We start from the raw sequence: 15091 nt of genomic DNA on the forward strand, positions 1-15091 counted from the left end.
GAATATATATTAGAGTGAATCTCACAAAACTCTCAAGAACATGTCTGGGTCTTGTTTCATAAGAAATTATATTTTGCTTAAAGAGAATGAAGCCAATTTTTAGGAGCATGATGATTTTTGTTTTGCACTGTGACATTATTGCAGCACATTCCCCCCATTTCTTATTACTAAATAAATAAATAAATAAATCTCATTCTCATTACTGTAGACCGGAGAATGCTTGGGTTATTTTTTTTTTTTTTTTTCTGACAACAAATCATTATTTTTGCAATTCCATTTGTTGCAGAGAATTTCACCTTTGTCATCCAAATAATGTAAAAAATGCCAATAATCTTAATACCACCTCTGCAGCAGCAAAAGTGTTTTGCATGTTTCATAAGTATAGTATTTGAAGATGTATAATCTAAAGTAGGAGTCAATCAATCAATCAATCAATCAATCAATCAATCAATCTCATTACTGTAGACCAGAGAGCGTTTAGAATTTTTTTTGGTCAATTTTGGAATTTCATTTACATAACATAATATATGTGTATATACTGTGTATATACAGTATCATAGGACAGGATCCATCTGTGTGTCACAAACTCTTTGGTCAGGCTCATGCAGAAAGGTGAAAGGGAGAAGGAGAAGGCAAAATCCACCATCAACCTTCATGTGTTGCTTTGAAAAAGGGAGGGCAATGCCCGCTTCCCTCTCTCTTTCGTCTTGGTACAGAGAGAGGCAGGGAAGCAGCAAGGAAAGAGGAACGGAGAGGCAAGACCAGATCTGGAAGAATACCTTTGCAATAGCAGATCTGAAAGTTTCAACTGCAGCTGAATACAAATGAGGACAGACTGTGTTGTAAAGGCAGGCGCAGGCTGCACACACACGCTTCATGTCACCGTGCTTGGGTTTAGTTTTCAATAACAAGTGATTATTACATGGCTGCAAATAAATAAATAAATAAATGGACATGAAATATTGATTGGATTTTAAATGAGTTTATTATGTGAGCAGAAAGAGAGCGCAGAGCGGTATGAGAGACTTGAAACTAGCACAGCTGTGTTAGAAATCATTTTGCTGGGACGATGCTCAATTATACAGTTTAGCATCAATATGCAAAAATATTTTGGAATGAAAATGATTTTTAATAAACACTAGGTCCAAAATATCTGTATGTGGCTCTGAGCATTTATTCTGGCAATCAATTTATTCAATTACATCTGAATAATTTGGGCAGTGGCCAGTTATATATACACATATATTAATTGGCAGACATTTTAAAATAAAAGTGACACTGTTTACACGGGTTATATAGTGTGGTTGATTGTATGGAAGTGTGTTATTATTTGAAATATGAATACATTTGAGAGTGTTTTTGAATTTGATGAAGGAAAATAAATGCAAAACGCTAAAATGGCTGACACAAAACTCTTGTGAAAACAAAACAGTAGACTAATTCTTGTAGACTAATTGAGACATACGGTGCTGACGCTTTAATGAGGGTTCTTATGACTGCAATCAAAACATCCACATGAAATTTGATTTTAGTGCTGAAATGATTTTAATTAGGGAAATCAAGCTGTCCATAATTACAGGAGCAACAGAGGTCTCTCTCCTCCGTGTCAGAAAGCCACAGGACGCTTGATGTACGTCAGGACTTCATTAGCACAGACATGAGTTGCCAAACACAAAGAAAACAGTAAAACTCTGCTATTTATTTTCCCTCAAGAAACTTTTTAACAACCCCTCACACGTAAGTTCACACTCTCTTGAGCTCCGGCCAGTAGGCTAATTTCCCTGTTGTAGCCTTGTCACTGGGGGGTTTGTTTGTGTAACGTTAGTCCAGGGTCACATACTGTATGCTTATTCATTTTTCCCAATTTTATCCCACCAAAGGTAATTTACGAGTACATTAATAATAATAATGATGATTATAATAATAATATTATTATATACTACTATTACTACTACTACTACTACTGCTACTAATAATAATAATAATTATTATTATTATCGTCGCTGTTTCTGTTGTTCTTTGTCATAGACTGCAACAACGTGCGCATGCCCTCTACTGACAAACTATCGCGAGACATGCCCGCTTACTAACAAACTATCGCGAGAGACGTTGCTATAACGACAGATGTACACAGCTTCCACAAGCGGTAGTTCGGGAGACCGGTGTTGATGTAAGTAGCCTACTTTTAAAAACCTGAAACATTTTGATAAAATATTGTTGATAAAGTACGTTTTAGATCTGGAAAATAAATACAATTAGTTCCTTTTGACAGCCCTCGCCTTTGTTTCATACAACTATTCTAACTTAACGCCTAAATGTGCAGGAAGCAAGACTAATGAGAATATCTTTGGCAGGTTTCTGGCGTTTATCTGTCTTTTCTTTCATTTTAGTACGTAAATAGTGAGGAATTATGATAATACCATATTTTAGATTTGTACCATGGTAGTACCGTCGTATTCTTTGACATATATTTGAGTATCATGCAAATACCATGGTATTTTATGTCAAATGTGTGCAATAACAAAATGGCACTATTATGGTGGTAACCTTGTAAGTGCATTGGAGTACCATGAAAATACAATGGCATATACCTAAATATGCCAAACATCTTATAACATCGCTGCACCGTGTCTTTTTTTTGTACAACTTTGCTGCTGTTATTAATTTCATTGGCCTCTTTGTAGGTTAATTCAGTGAAATTTGTGTGCTGTGCGTTTCTCACTCACAACTCTGTTTTCTCAGGACACTTCAGTGGAAATTACAGCCTGTGAAGCTTGCAGTCTGATCGGAGAGCACCATGAATTTAAACAACTTTGTGGTACTTCCCAGCAAGCCCAAGTCAATGAAGTTAAATGTCAGGTTTGAACAGTCTGTTCCCTTGAGTTTCTTTTCACGCTTCAGATTTTTCACATTATTAGCATGTTACACGTTGCGTTTTCAAATGGTGGCACGCCAAATGGTTAGAGTAGTCTATTCCTTTTAGCAGAATAACATGATTTTATGTATTGTGTTGAATGAATGTTATAAGCAGAGTGACACTAATAAAACAGGAAAAAGTCAGAGTCTCATTGGTTTGTACAAGTAAATATGTAGCATGTAAAAGGTATATTTATGTGTATTTTTTACCCTAGGAATCTCAGGGAACTGCGCATGGAAACAGTGCAGCTGGATCAACATGCCAAGGAGATGGAGAGCAGACTGGAGGAGCTCAGACAGCGTATGAACCGGGAGAAAGAGGAGAGGGAGTGAGTAAAATAGGGAAGGGAGGGACAGCTTGTTGAATTAATGAATGAGTGAGTAGATGAATAAATTAACGAGCCAAACAATGACTGTGACAGAGAGTGTTGAGATAAAAGAGGAAATGTAAACAATGAAACGGCAATGAATAAAATGAAAAACGGAGGAAGAGATAGCAAGTGAAAGAGAGAGAATGACAGACTGTGAGGGTAGGTGTGGAGGCAAAGACAGAAGAACTTCAGCAAATAATTCATCCAAAATTAATATTCTGTCTGTGTTTTTTCACCCTTCCAAAACCTGCATGCAACCTGTATTTTTTCCCCATACTATGACAGTTTACAGTGGCTATGGCTGTCAAACTCCAAAAAACAACAACAAAAAAAATCTCCATAAAAGTAGTCCATATCACACAAGTCCTCCAAAGCCATACATTTACATTCATTTTTTTGGCAGACTTTTCTCCAAAGTGACTAACGTTGCATTGAAGGCCCTCCTTTCTAAGTTGTAACTCAAAATAAGATGTCATTTTAAAGTTATACATTTATTTTTAAATATGAACTTGAACAGCAAAAATCACATTGGATCTGATATTTTCATTTCCTATTTGAATCACTTTTACTGCTTTGTAAACATGTGACTTTCTAAATATACATTAATCTAACTTGACATTCTTCATAGAAATGCCAGTGTCAATCAAACCCAGCGCATATGTGCTTCTCAAGGGTGTGGGTCACCTAAGTGCAGTGCCTTGCAGAAACACACTGACATATAGTTAAAGGTCACCAAAGACAACCTAAAGTTCTCAAAGACACCATCTGCATTAAGTTTCCAGCTACTACACATCCATACAGTTCTGTTCTGTTCCTTAGAATTTCGCTTTTGTATGATGAAAACGTGTGGGTTAGTAAAGGAATAGTTCACTCAAAAATTAAAATTTGCTGAAAAATGTACTCACCCTCAGGCCAGATGAAGATATACTGTAGAAGAGTTTGTTTCTTCATGGGAACTGATCTGAAGAAATGTATTATTCCATCACTGTGTTCACAATGGGTCCACTGCAGTGAATGGGTGCTGTGTGCGAGTCCATGCAGCTGATAAAAACATCACAATAATCCACAAGTAATTCACATGACTCCAGGCCATCTATTAACATCTTGTGAAAAGCTGCATGTTTTTAAGAAACAAATTCACCATTAAGACATTTTTACCTTCAAACCATTACTTCCAGCTAAAATACAAGTCCTTTATCCATGATATTGCTTTTTCCAGTAAATAAATTAATCACATCTGAATCAGCCGAGAAATGACTTAATGATGGATTTGTTTCTTACATGCTTGCAGCTTTTTACTTCCCAAGACATTAAATGATGAACTGGAGTGGTGTGGATTACTTGTGAATTATTGTGATGTTTTTTATCAGCTGTTTGGACTCTCATTGTGACGGCACCCATTCACTGAAGAAGGTATACGGTGAGCAAGTGATGTAATGCTACATTTCTCCAAATCTGTTGAAGAAACAACCTCACTTCTTGGATGGCCTGGGGGTGAATTCGTTTTCAGCAGACTGCCATTTTTGGGTGAATAATTCTTTTAAGACCAGTCTCTGATATGGTTACATTTAAAACTTTGTGTGAACAACAGCCGACTTGTGGTGTGAACGTACCCTTTGACACTTCGGATAACGTGAGAGGAAAAGGCATGCGAGTATATGTAGCCAAGGTAGAGAAGAATTAGAAATGGAGTGACAGAGGTGCCATTAGCTTTAAAATCTACCAGCTACTACTATACCAGCTCCTGCAGGTAATCTCGGGTGATGGTTTGACTTCAGAGCGATCTGGTGTGATGGAATCAGCATAGCCATCGAGTGGAAGGAAATTGAGTCATCTCGGCTCCAGCAGCTCCGCTCTCACTGCACCGCCATGCTTGTCTTCCCATTTCTCCCAAACAAATTAAGATTAAGTGGGACCCTATGCCAAAACGAGGAAGGCAGGAAATTAGTTTTCTGTCAAAATAAAAGAATAGGAAAAAATAACATCAGTAGTTATTAATTTGATGTCTCTCTCTCTCTTTCTCTTCCCGGCCCGGCCCCTTTCCTTCAGCTCTTCATTAATAACACTCAAATGTGACCTGTGTAGGTCCACCTCATGAATTTATAGTGGCGGCCGTTTTAGGCTTACATATAAGCACATAACTCAACAAGGGAGGGAAACACTACGGTAATGGGGTAGATGCAGCAAATGCATCATATTCCCATATATACTTCCGAACAATTGCAAACATATACATGCAGTGGGTGAGGATGAATTATGTTGAGATAGCATGAAGAATGGATTTATCCATAATTTAACATATTTGTCCCTGGAAAGCGGATATATCAGTGAGGCGGAAAGCCAATCGGAGACAATAGCTTGAAGCTATTCCTGTGATTTCTTCATGGGGATGGACGGCACCAATTGCACCTGTATCAATAACATAAGGCAGCACTTTGTGATAATCAGATGAATGAATGCAGGGAGAATGCAGCTCTAGACAAGATGTCTGTGAGATCTGGGCCGCATACCGGAACTGTCATATTAAGGGATGTAAGCGGTACCGTATCTAAATTACGATTGCCTCCATACGGACGTTTTTAAATAAAACTGTTTTAGATTAGCTCTTATCAGCGACCATTAATCAAAGCAGAACTTCTGTTGCGGGTGCCGTGCTGGGAATGGTTGATGTTATCTTCCTTCATGCTCAACCTGCTCGCTGTTTATTGTAGCGAAGGCAGAGGTTTAAAGGGCCACAGGTGAATTCATAAGAATTCAAAAATATTTTGAATAAATGCTGTTCTTTTGAACTGATTTTCAAGGAGTCCTGAAAAGAATGAATCACAGTTTCTACAAAAATATTAAGCAGAACAGCCATTTTCAATATTCATAATAAGAAGAAATCAGCAAATCAGTATATTAGAATGATTTCTGTAGGATCATGTGACACTGAAGACTGGAGTAATGATGCTGCAAATTCATCTTTGCATCTTGCAATTTACATTTTAAAATATATTAAAACAGAAAACTATGGAAGCCCATTTCTGCCACAGAATTAATTAAAAAGGTAATTGTAACTTTTTATCTCACAATTCACACTTTTTCTTGAAATTCTGAGTTTTTATATCACAATTCACACTTCTTTTTCTCAGAAACATAATCTCGGAATATTGAGATATAAACTTGCAATTCTGAGAAAAAAATATTTAGTTTACATCTCGCAATTCTGACTTTTTCTCTGAATTATAAATTTACATCTCACAAATCTGTTGCTTTTTTCCCTCAGAATTGTGAGTTTATAACTTATGTATTGCAGTTCTGAGTTTATATCTTGGAATTCTGGATGAATTTTTTTTTGATGAACAAAAAGGTTACAGCATTATGAGCTAAAAAGTTGCAAATAACGTTTTCTTTCATATTTGTATGTGGCCGAAAAAAGATTTATTTTAAATTGTAAAAATATCCATAAATAGTTTATTAAAATTGGTCACTTTTGCCAACATTTTGTGTATTTTATGCTTATTATATTATGTTGTTATATTAAATGATGTTTAAATGGTTAACTTATTAAATTATAATTTCTCCAAGTTCATTTATTGAGAAGACTTGAACTTCCAAAGGCCGTTTTTATCATTCTGCAATCTGATTTAACAGTCCTAAGGTTAAATGTGCAGTAGTGTAACCTCTCACCTGTCCCACTGCTGCCACACGATGAACTCGAGTAGCAGAAGAGTCTGATGTCTGTGACCCTGACAGGAGATAAGTGTTTGTCTTGTTGGTTGGCACTCAGTGTGTGCGCGATGGTAATCCGCCAGTTGTTAGCACAACTGCCACGTTGCCTGTGCGTTTCCCCATAATGCTGACAGGCAGGCTTGAGCGCGGTTAATCCCCATCCCAAACGCCCGTCTCCATCAGACTGATAAAGGCCAGCACATAAACAGCCCTTAATGAGAGTGGACAGCATGCAGAGGAAGTGTCCTCTCTCCGTGCTGGCCCCTTCCAAAGTCTCTGACTTTCTCACTCTTTTATAATGTGAGATTTTAGTGGAGCTGCTGAGCTGTGTATTTTTAGTTTGATCTATTCATGACTTTTCCTATTGCTTATACTTATGGTTAGATATTTAAACAAATTCCCTAACCCTAAGTATTAAAGTATTACTTTTCTGAGTGATTAGATGTATAATTTTTGCCTGGCAGAAGATAACATTCTATTAAATATATATGTATGTATTTTGGTTTTGGTATGATTAAAAAAAAAAAAAATGTTTATATTAGGATTGATGTTTTTTAAAATAAATAATCATTTTAATCAGCAACAAATGGATTAAATTGATCAAAATTGACAGTAAACCTATTATTGGTACAGAAAAATAATTTCGAATAAATGCTGTTCTTTTGAACTTTCTATTAATCGACATCCTGAAATAATGTTTCCACAAAAATATTAAAGACATTTTAAGAATTTTTTTTCTTGAGCAGCATATCAGCATATTAGAATGATTTCTGAAGGAACACTGAAGGACACTGAAGACTGGAGTAATGATGCTGAAAATTCAGCTTTGTATCACAGGAATAAATGGCATATATATTCAATGAGAAAATAATTATTTACAATTTCAATATTTAACAATATTAGTGTTTTAGTGTATATTTAATCAAATAAATGCAGCTTTTGTGAGTATAAAAGACTTTAAAAACATTAAAAACTCCTACCAACAGTGAACATTTGAACAAAGTATTAAATAATTTTGCTATAGCACTCTAATTCTAGAATCATTTTCAATTTTAAGTGTGGCTTAAATGTCTAGATACTTTTGGGGCCACTTTATAATTTTGGCTTGATTTACTCTAGCATTTAAATAACTTTCACTGTCGTGCCCCACAGCAAGACACTTAACCTTAAGATGGTTCCAAAGGGGCTGTGTCTAATTAGTATACGGTAAGTTGCTTTGACAAATTAGTAAATTAGTAATTAGTAAAAACTCAAATATGAGTGCATACCCTGCTTCCTCTGAGCATGTGAACCTGTTTTTATATGATGTGAGCAGAAGCATTTCAGCGGTAAAGTCACATGACCTGTCACCAACTACACATTCCTCTGGGATTTTGGTATGAAAACCAAATCATGGCCTGATTTTTCAGGCGGCCATCCAAACAGTTTTACTACCGGCATAAGAGAAAGAGACATTTCAAGAGCACGGTTACCTCTTTACTTCTTGTGAAATTATATAGTTCAGGCAGACACACATAACATACATTTCCATCCTTTGAACACACTCAGGCTTGCGGCTCTATGCCAACATGACAGCCTACTCTAAACAAACGGCTTCCCCCACAATCACGCCGTGAATTATTTAGACTGTTGATTTGATGTGGCAACCAAAACAACAAATCAGAAAACAAATGAAGTGTATCTATATGAATTATGTAGGGCAAAAGCTTTCATGTACTGTTTATGTTTGTTTTCCACTATTTGAGATGTGTTTAATTAAAAGTTAACCATGAGTTATGCACTAGATTTTAATACTTAGGGTTTGGTTTTTCAAAAAAAGTAATAGTACGTTCTCCAAATGATTCACACCATTGGCCATTACAACTAGTTGCATTTCTGTGCTGAACTGAGCAACTTTCTGTGATATTTCCATGCAGGAAGATGGGAGCTTCTCACTGGCGTTCAGCACAGTCAGGGAATCAGAGCGTCAAGACGAACAAGGAGACTGCACCTCACACAGTAAGAGTTTTCTCACCAGACATCATCATTTCATGCTGAAACACAAATATAGTCAGCCTGTCTATCTGTTTAAAATATCCAGTCTCAATCAGGCCGACTTCACCTTCATTCATGCCAGGGATGGTCCAAAACCTTGGACACACTTTCTAGAATTAACTGCATGAACGGTTCACCGGTGGTTTTGGTTATAATGTGGTGTTTGAAATATGTTGTATTGGGCAGCTCTCTCCGGGCAAGATGAAGATTAGAGTGCTGAAGGACGAGCCTGTGCCAGGTGGGTGGACTGGAATCTGAGATGTGTTTTGCCTGGCTTGTTTTGAACTCCTTTTCCCCCTCAAATTCGACACTAGTATAGTAAAGTCTTAGCTTTATAACCCCTCTTTTCCTGTTAGAATTTCACAATGGTGCAAGTCAAAATTGTCTTTAACTCTGTTCCAAACTTTAGTAAGCTAAAGTATCTAGTATTTAGTATCTTTTTCTTGACTTGAAACTTGTTAGATAGCATAATTAAGGCATCACATGAACTGTATCTGTCACAGATAATGTAATTTTCTTGATCATTAATTTTTACTAATTTTCCAGTAAACATCCTTATAACAAGATAAAGAAATAAAGATAACAATAATGATCTTTTGCAAGGTGAAAAGGTACTACAAGTGAAATATAAATTATTTTATTCAGTACTGCAAAGTTTAAAACTGGCTATTTTACCAAAGATTTGTTTATTAAGAACATTCATGCACGGTTTTGTGTTCCCCAGATTTATATGCCACATAATAAACACATGGCAAAGGATCCTGTGTTCCCAGAATTAAACTATTGAACAGTAGTCTAGATATCTTCTAATGCAGACCAGCTCTGTTGGAATCTACTGTGACTGTTAGTTGAGTCTCACAGGTTGAGATCTATTTGTGTGATGAACATAATGAACAGTTAAAAAAGTCGCTGCCATTGGGGAACATTCTGTCTGAACATATAGGTACTGTCCTATGTAGGCAGTTGATAATGAGGTAGCTCACTATATTGTGTAACAGAAATCATGTGTAGGGTTCTGAATTGTGTGTGTGTTTGTATAACTGCAGCTGTACAGAAGCAGGTAATAGTGGAACCAGCCGCCAAGGTTCATGGCACTAACAGGAAGCTCAACCTGAGGGGAAAAGTCTGTGGACAATGTGAAGTTCAGCTGGCTGGACTGGTGAGTCTTCATCCGTTCTGTTATGTGAACAGAACTATTCTTAATTCCAAACTGTCCATCCCTTTTATTCATCATGCATCAGGTCTCAGGTATACACTACCCCTAAAAATGTTGAGGTTGGTATAATTTTTCAGTGTGTTTGAAACTCTCTATTGCTCATCAAGGTTGCATTTATTTGATCAAAAATACAGTAAAAGCAGTAATTTAAAATAACAGTGTTTTTTTTTGTATGCATTTTAAAATGAAATGTATTCCTGTGACACAAAGCATAATTTTCAGAATCATTACTTCAGTCTTCAGTGTCACATGATCCTTCAGAAATCATTCTTATATGCTGATTTACTGCTCAAGAAACAATTCTTATTATCAATGTTGAAAACATTTGTGCTGCTTAATATTTTTGTGGAAACTGAAACATTTTTGAACAGGAAGTTCAAAAGAATAGCATTTCTATTAATTCTCAGAAGATTTTAGCATGGTAATGGATATGACAATGTTAATGGATTTGGGTTTTGCGGAAGAGATCTCTTACGCTGCTGCTGGTTATTGCTGTAGTTGTAGATTATTGCTGCTGCAAGCAAGTACTGACAATGCATATGGTGATATGGTTCTGTGAGTATTTAAGACATACTGCTGCTGCACAAATGGCATATAAAATAACCCATAGCAGATCTATACAGGTGGAACTGGGGAAGGTGGAGGGTTTCAGGAGGAACTCTGAAAGTGCACTGCAAACTGCTCAAGTGAATCCTAATCAGGCATTTAAATGTAAACATGAACCAATCAGCTTGTGCCAAGTTGTTTAACGCTGTGAATATCATCAGTTATGTTAAGAACCCATCAGCTTGCGCCATCTAGACTTTCATGACAGAATTTGTCTTTACTGTCACTTTTGTGATCAATTTATGCATTCTTGCTTAATAAAAGCATGAATTACTTTCCATAAACATGTTACTGAACCCTAACTTTTAAACATTTTTGGTATGTGTGTTTCTGTGGAAGCTAATCCGATTATTTTGCAGAAGTTTGCAAAGTTCAGGGTGGTTCAGCTTTAAAAGACATGCAGTAGTTTTCTTTGAGCAACTTTGTAGCAAGTAAACAAGATATCCTTGAGAAACAGTATATTCCATTTTTTTTCTGTGAACGTATCATTTCTGCACATATACAACCATTCATACAGATCTTTCTGCACAAGACTGGCATGGCACTTCATTTATTATTTTTTTCCCACACTGCTCTATTATAGTGGTACAATGAACTTCATATAAACCCATCCCTAGTCAGACATATCGTTCAAGCAGTTTTCTCAACTAGACAAAGCTGCAGTGTGAACCAGACTTCATAGCGATAGTCAAAGTCTGGCTCTTCAAGACTAAAGTGCATGACACAAGGGTTTGTTATCCTCCATCAGTTTGAATAAAAGAGCTTCCTTTGCTCCTGACGGTAAGATCCCACTTTTTACTTTGAGCTATGACTGGCATCAGTAGATTGAACTGCTGCTAAATACAGTGCTGCAAATATATTCCTACTCATCTGACAGCAAAGAAGACATGAACTGCAGATTCTGTAGTCCGGAATCCCTCTTAAAAATCAGTTTGGGAAGAATGCCGCTGCTGTGATTTATTTCAGCGGTGTCGTGCTGAAATGAGACCTTTTTTTATGTGGCCATTAAAGGAGCTGGTAATGGGCACAGCTGTAGATTCACAGAGCAGCACTGTATTTACCCTTTTCTTTATTCACTGTGAGTGTGTGTGTGTGTGTGTGTGCGTGTTTGTGTGGCTGTATTAAAGGGGACCCTTTCACCCTTGGGAGATTTGGGATTTTCATGTGCTGCTTGAGTGTGTGTGTGTGAGAGGGGACTTGAGTGCTTTGAGACAGACAGTCTCGAGGGGAAATGTACCTGTGGAATTTGCACATCGGCATTTGGCTGTCAAAGACGGCAAGTGTGTTAAAGCGAATGTTCAGTGTGTGTGTGTCTGTCTCGATGTATTTATGGGTGTGTAGAGCCAAGGCTTCCTAAGGGTTTCCTCCGTGCTCACTCACATAACCCTAGAGGAAGTTGAGCTGAAAGCTGTTGTTTTGTTCAGGATAGAATGTACTGTACTGTTTACTGCAAAATGCCTAGTATACACTGGATGCTGCCTGCCTGCTTATTTTTTAATAGTGTGTGAAATATACAGTACGTTCAGACATCATGCTTTTAAATCAGATGCATATTGTACACAGAAATCGCTGATATCTCATTTCTCATCATTGACTGACTTGTACGTCACTTCCAGTAGTTAGTTGAAAGTAAACTAGAAACTAGACATCCACTAGCAGAACTGTATATTCTGCTTTGTGAAATTATCTGTGAATGTCTGCTATGTATGAAGAATAGTAAACATTTGGACAGATCTCATTTGAATGAGTTGGTGTGGTTTACTACTTTAGATAAACTCTTCCTTACATGGCAAGTAAAACAAACCAAATTGTGACTGGTCACTTGACATATAGCCTAATGAAGTCGAAGTGCAAAACTATGACTGAACTCAGAAGAGCATACAACCTTTATGTAGTAAATATTATGAGTTGTATGCTAGAGTTTTTCCATCTATTTTAAGTTGCAGAACTATTTCTTACTATATTTCAGATAATGATATCTCTGAATTCAATAATGAAATGCCTTTAACTGAAAATTGAGTGTTTAATCTTATTATTATACATTACTGACACTCTATCCTCCAATTTGACACTGTTAAGTGCTTTGACAATCTGTATTGTTAAAAGCGCTATATAAATAAAGGTGACTTGACTATAGTCAGTATTGTTTTAGTAGTAATATTTTGGATGAGCTTTCATTTTTATATTTTCATTTTCATTTTAGAATTAATTTTTCATCTGCATAGTCATCTTTTTATCTTAATTTATTTTTATTTAAGTTTTAGTCATTTTAGTATTTTTGTTAAAGTTTTTCCTCTAATATTTAGTTATAATTTTGTGTGCTTTGGTCATTTGTATTAATTATATATTTCTATTTAGTTTCCATTTATTTTTTTTTATTTAAGTTTTAGTAATTTTAGTACTTATACTTATTTTATTTGGGTTAGTTGCCAAGCTACCAAGTTTTTTTTACATTTAAGATTTTTATCTAATGTTTTATTTTATTTCAGCCCTTTTTCAATTCAATGAATGTTTTAATTTGAGTTTTTGTTAACAATAACAGCACTGACTATGGCATTCAGGATTGTTACTGTTGTTTAATGTTTAATTTTGTGGAAAATACGTCTTAATTGAAAAAGTCTAATAAGGAAAAAGGAAGCTTCTGGTTCATTTTTCATGCTGGTAAAAAAAAAGGATAAGTGCAGTTAGGGCTGTGCATTGGCAAGAATCTGGCGATACGATACGTATCACGATACAGGGGTTGCGATACGATATATTGCGATACTGTAAGCAAGGCGATATATTGGGATATTTCTGCTACATGTGTGGACATATAGTGGAACGAAATGTTGTGTCTCGCAGGACCACGGTGCTACATACTAGTTAAACATAAGATAAACATACAGCAATGCAAGTATAAGAGAAAAATAAAAACAAAACATCTGACTATAAATACTATAACTACTATACCTAGTTGCCTAGACATACACAAACTGAGACTGTACAAGAACTTTACATATACTGTACATGAAATTGTGCAAAAGGATAGAAATAAAAATTGTATATATATTTCGTACATTAAATTGTTGTGCAGATTAAAGAGAGATTTTGTGGGAAGCAGCGCATAGTGCAAAAAGATTTGTAGTGCAATGCTCAAGTAAACATTATTTTTATTGAGTCTTTGTAGCAGGGAGTGTTCATAGAAAGTGTCTTGTGCATATAGTGGGATGAGTGCTTTACTGCTACCATATGCAAACCTTAGCAAAAAAATAAATAAAAATAGTTTAACCAGAACACACTGGGATCTGCATTTGCAATAATCAGTCCCTGTAACATTCAACATTATTCAACCATTTGTTGTGCAGTACGAGTAAAGGGGGAAAAATTCAAGTGCTTGCATGATTCTTTAGTTAAATGTATTAGTATTTTATAAAAAGATAAAAATATATATTTATAGACTCCACTTTAAAGGTTCACAGTTTAAGTTTACATTTGATCTGAACAAAAAATGACATCTGCTTAATATCAATGAAAAATAAAGTGCTTGCAGGATTCCTAAAGAAAACAAAACAATTGTAAAACAATCAAATAAATACAGATGTTGATAAAAACAACATTCTCAGAACTTTTCAACTTGGATTTCACAGGTTTTTCAGTTTGTATTTATGTTCCGCGTGGAATCGCCGAGACCGCGACGCCAGCACCGCCCCAACAGCACAAAACGCTCCCGAATTACAAGAGAAAGCTGCAGCTGCGCGGCGCCCGCCCTCCGCGCCCCGCGCATTGGCTCTTCAACACGGGACACGGGACGCGGCAGAACCGATGTTGCGCTCGCGCCGCGGTCCCGGGGCGGACATTACCACGAAAGCCCAAATGGTGCCACACTTCAGCTTTGTACATCGAAACGAGAACTGGAACAATTATTTCATCCTCCATTACTGGCAGCGAACTATATTAACGCTAACATTAGTGGAGTGCCCTGATGCTAGTATTTCCTGTCACTGTTTAAGTTCAGAGATGAAGACTAGCGGTCGGGATATGAACTCAAAACAAAACAACTGCCATGAATCTTGTATGATTTTTTTTTTTTTTTTTTAATATCGATATTCCGTTTTGGAGAATCGATACAGTATCGCCAAACAAAATATCGCGATTCTCACGTGTATCGATATTTTCTTACACCCCAAAGTTCAGTGCTTTGCATCCACCTTTTGCCAAATGTCAGAGGCTAAATGGATATTCATTGCAAACATACATC

At 36.3% G+C, this 15091-nt stretch overlaps 1 protein-coding gene across 1 annotated transcript in view; it reads left to right on the top strand.

Moving 5' to 3' along the window:
- The first annotated feature begins 2116 nt into the window (after positions 1 to 2116).
- Positions 2117 to 15091, top strand: part of zbbx (zinc finger, B-box domain containing) — a 46796-nt gene continuing 33821 nt past the window's right edge. The window contains exons 1-6 of the mRNA XM_079373500.1: positions 2117 to 2170; positions 2743 to 2859; positions 3132 to 3245; positions 8915 to 8996; positions 9219 to 9270; positions 10079 to 10191. Of these exons, the coding sequence (XP_079229626.1) occupies positions 2798 to 2859; positions 3132 to 3245; positions 8915 to 8996; positions 9219 to 9270; positions 10079 to 10191 (423 nt within the window). The 5' untranslated portion in view covers positions 2117 to 2170; positions 2743 to 2797. The remainder of the gene's footprint in view (positions 2171 to 2742; positions 2860 to 3131; positions 3246 to 8914; positions 8997 to 9218; positions 9271 to 10078; positions 10192 to 15091) is intronic.

Source organism: Barbus barbus, assembly GCF_936440315.1.
Source record: "Barbus barbus genome assembly, chromosome: 23".
Lineage (NCBI taxonomy): Eukaryota > Metazoa > Chordata > Actinopteri > Cypriniformes > Cyprinidae > Barbus > Barbus barbus.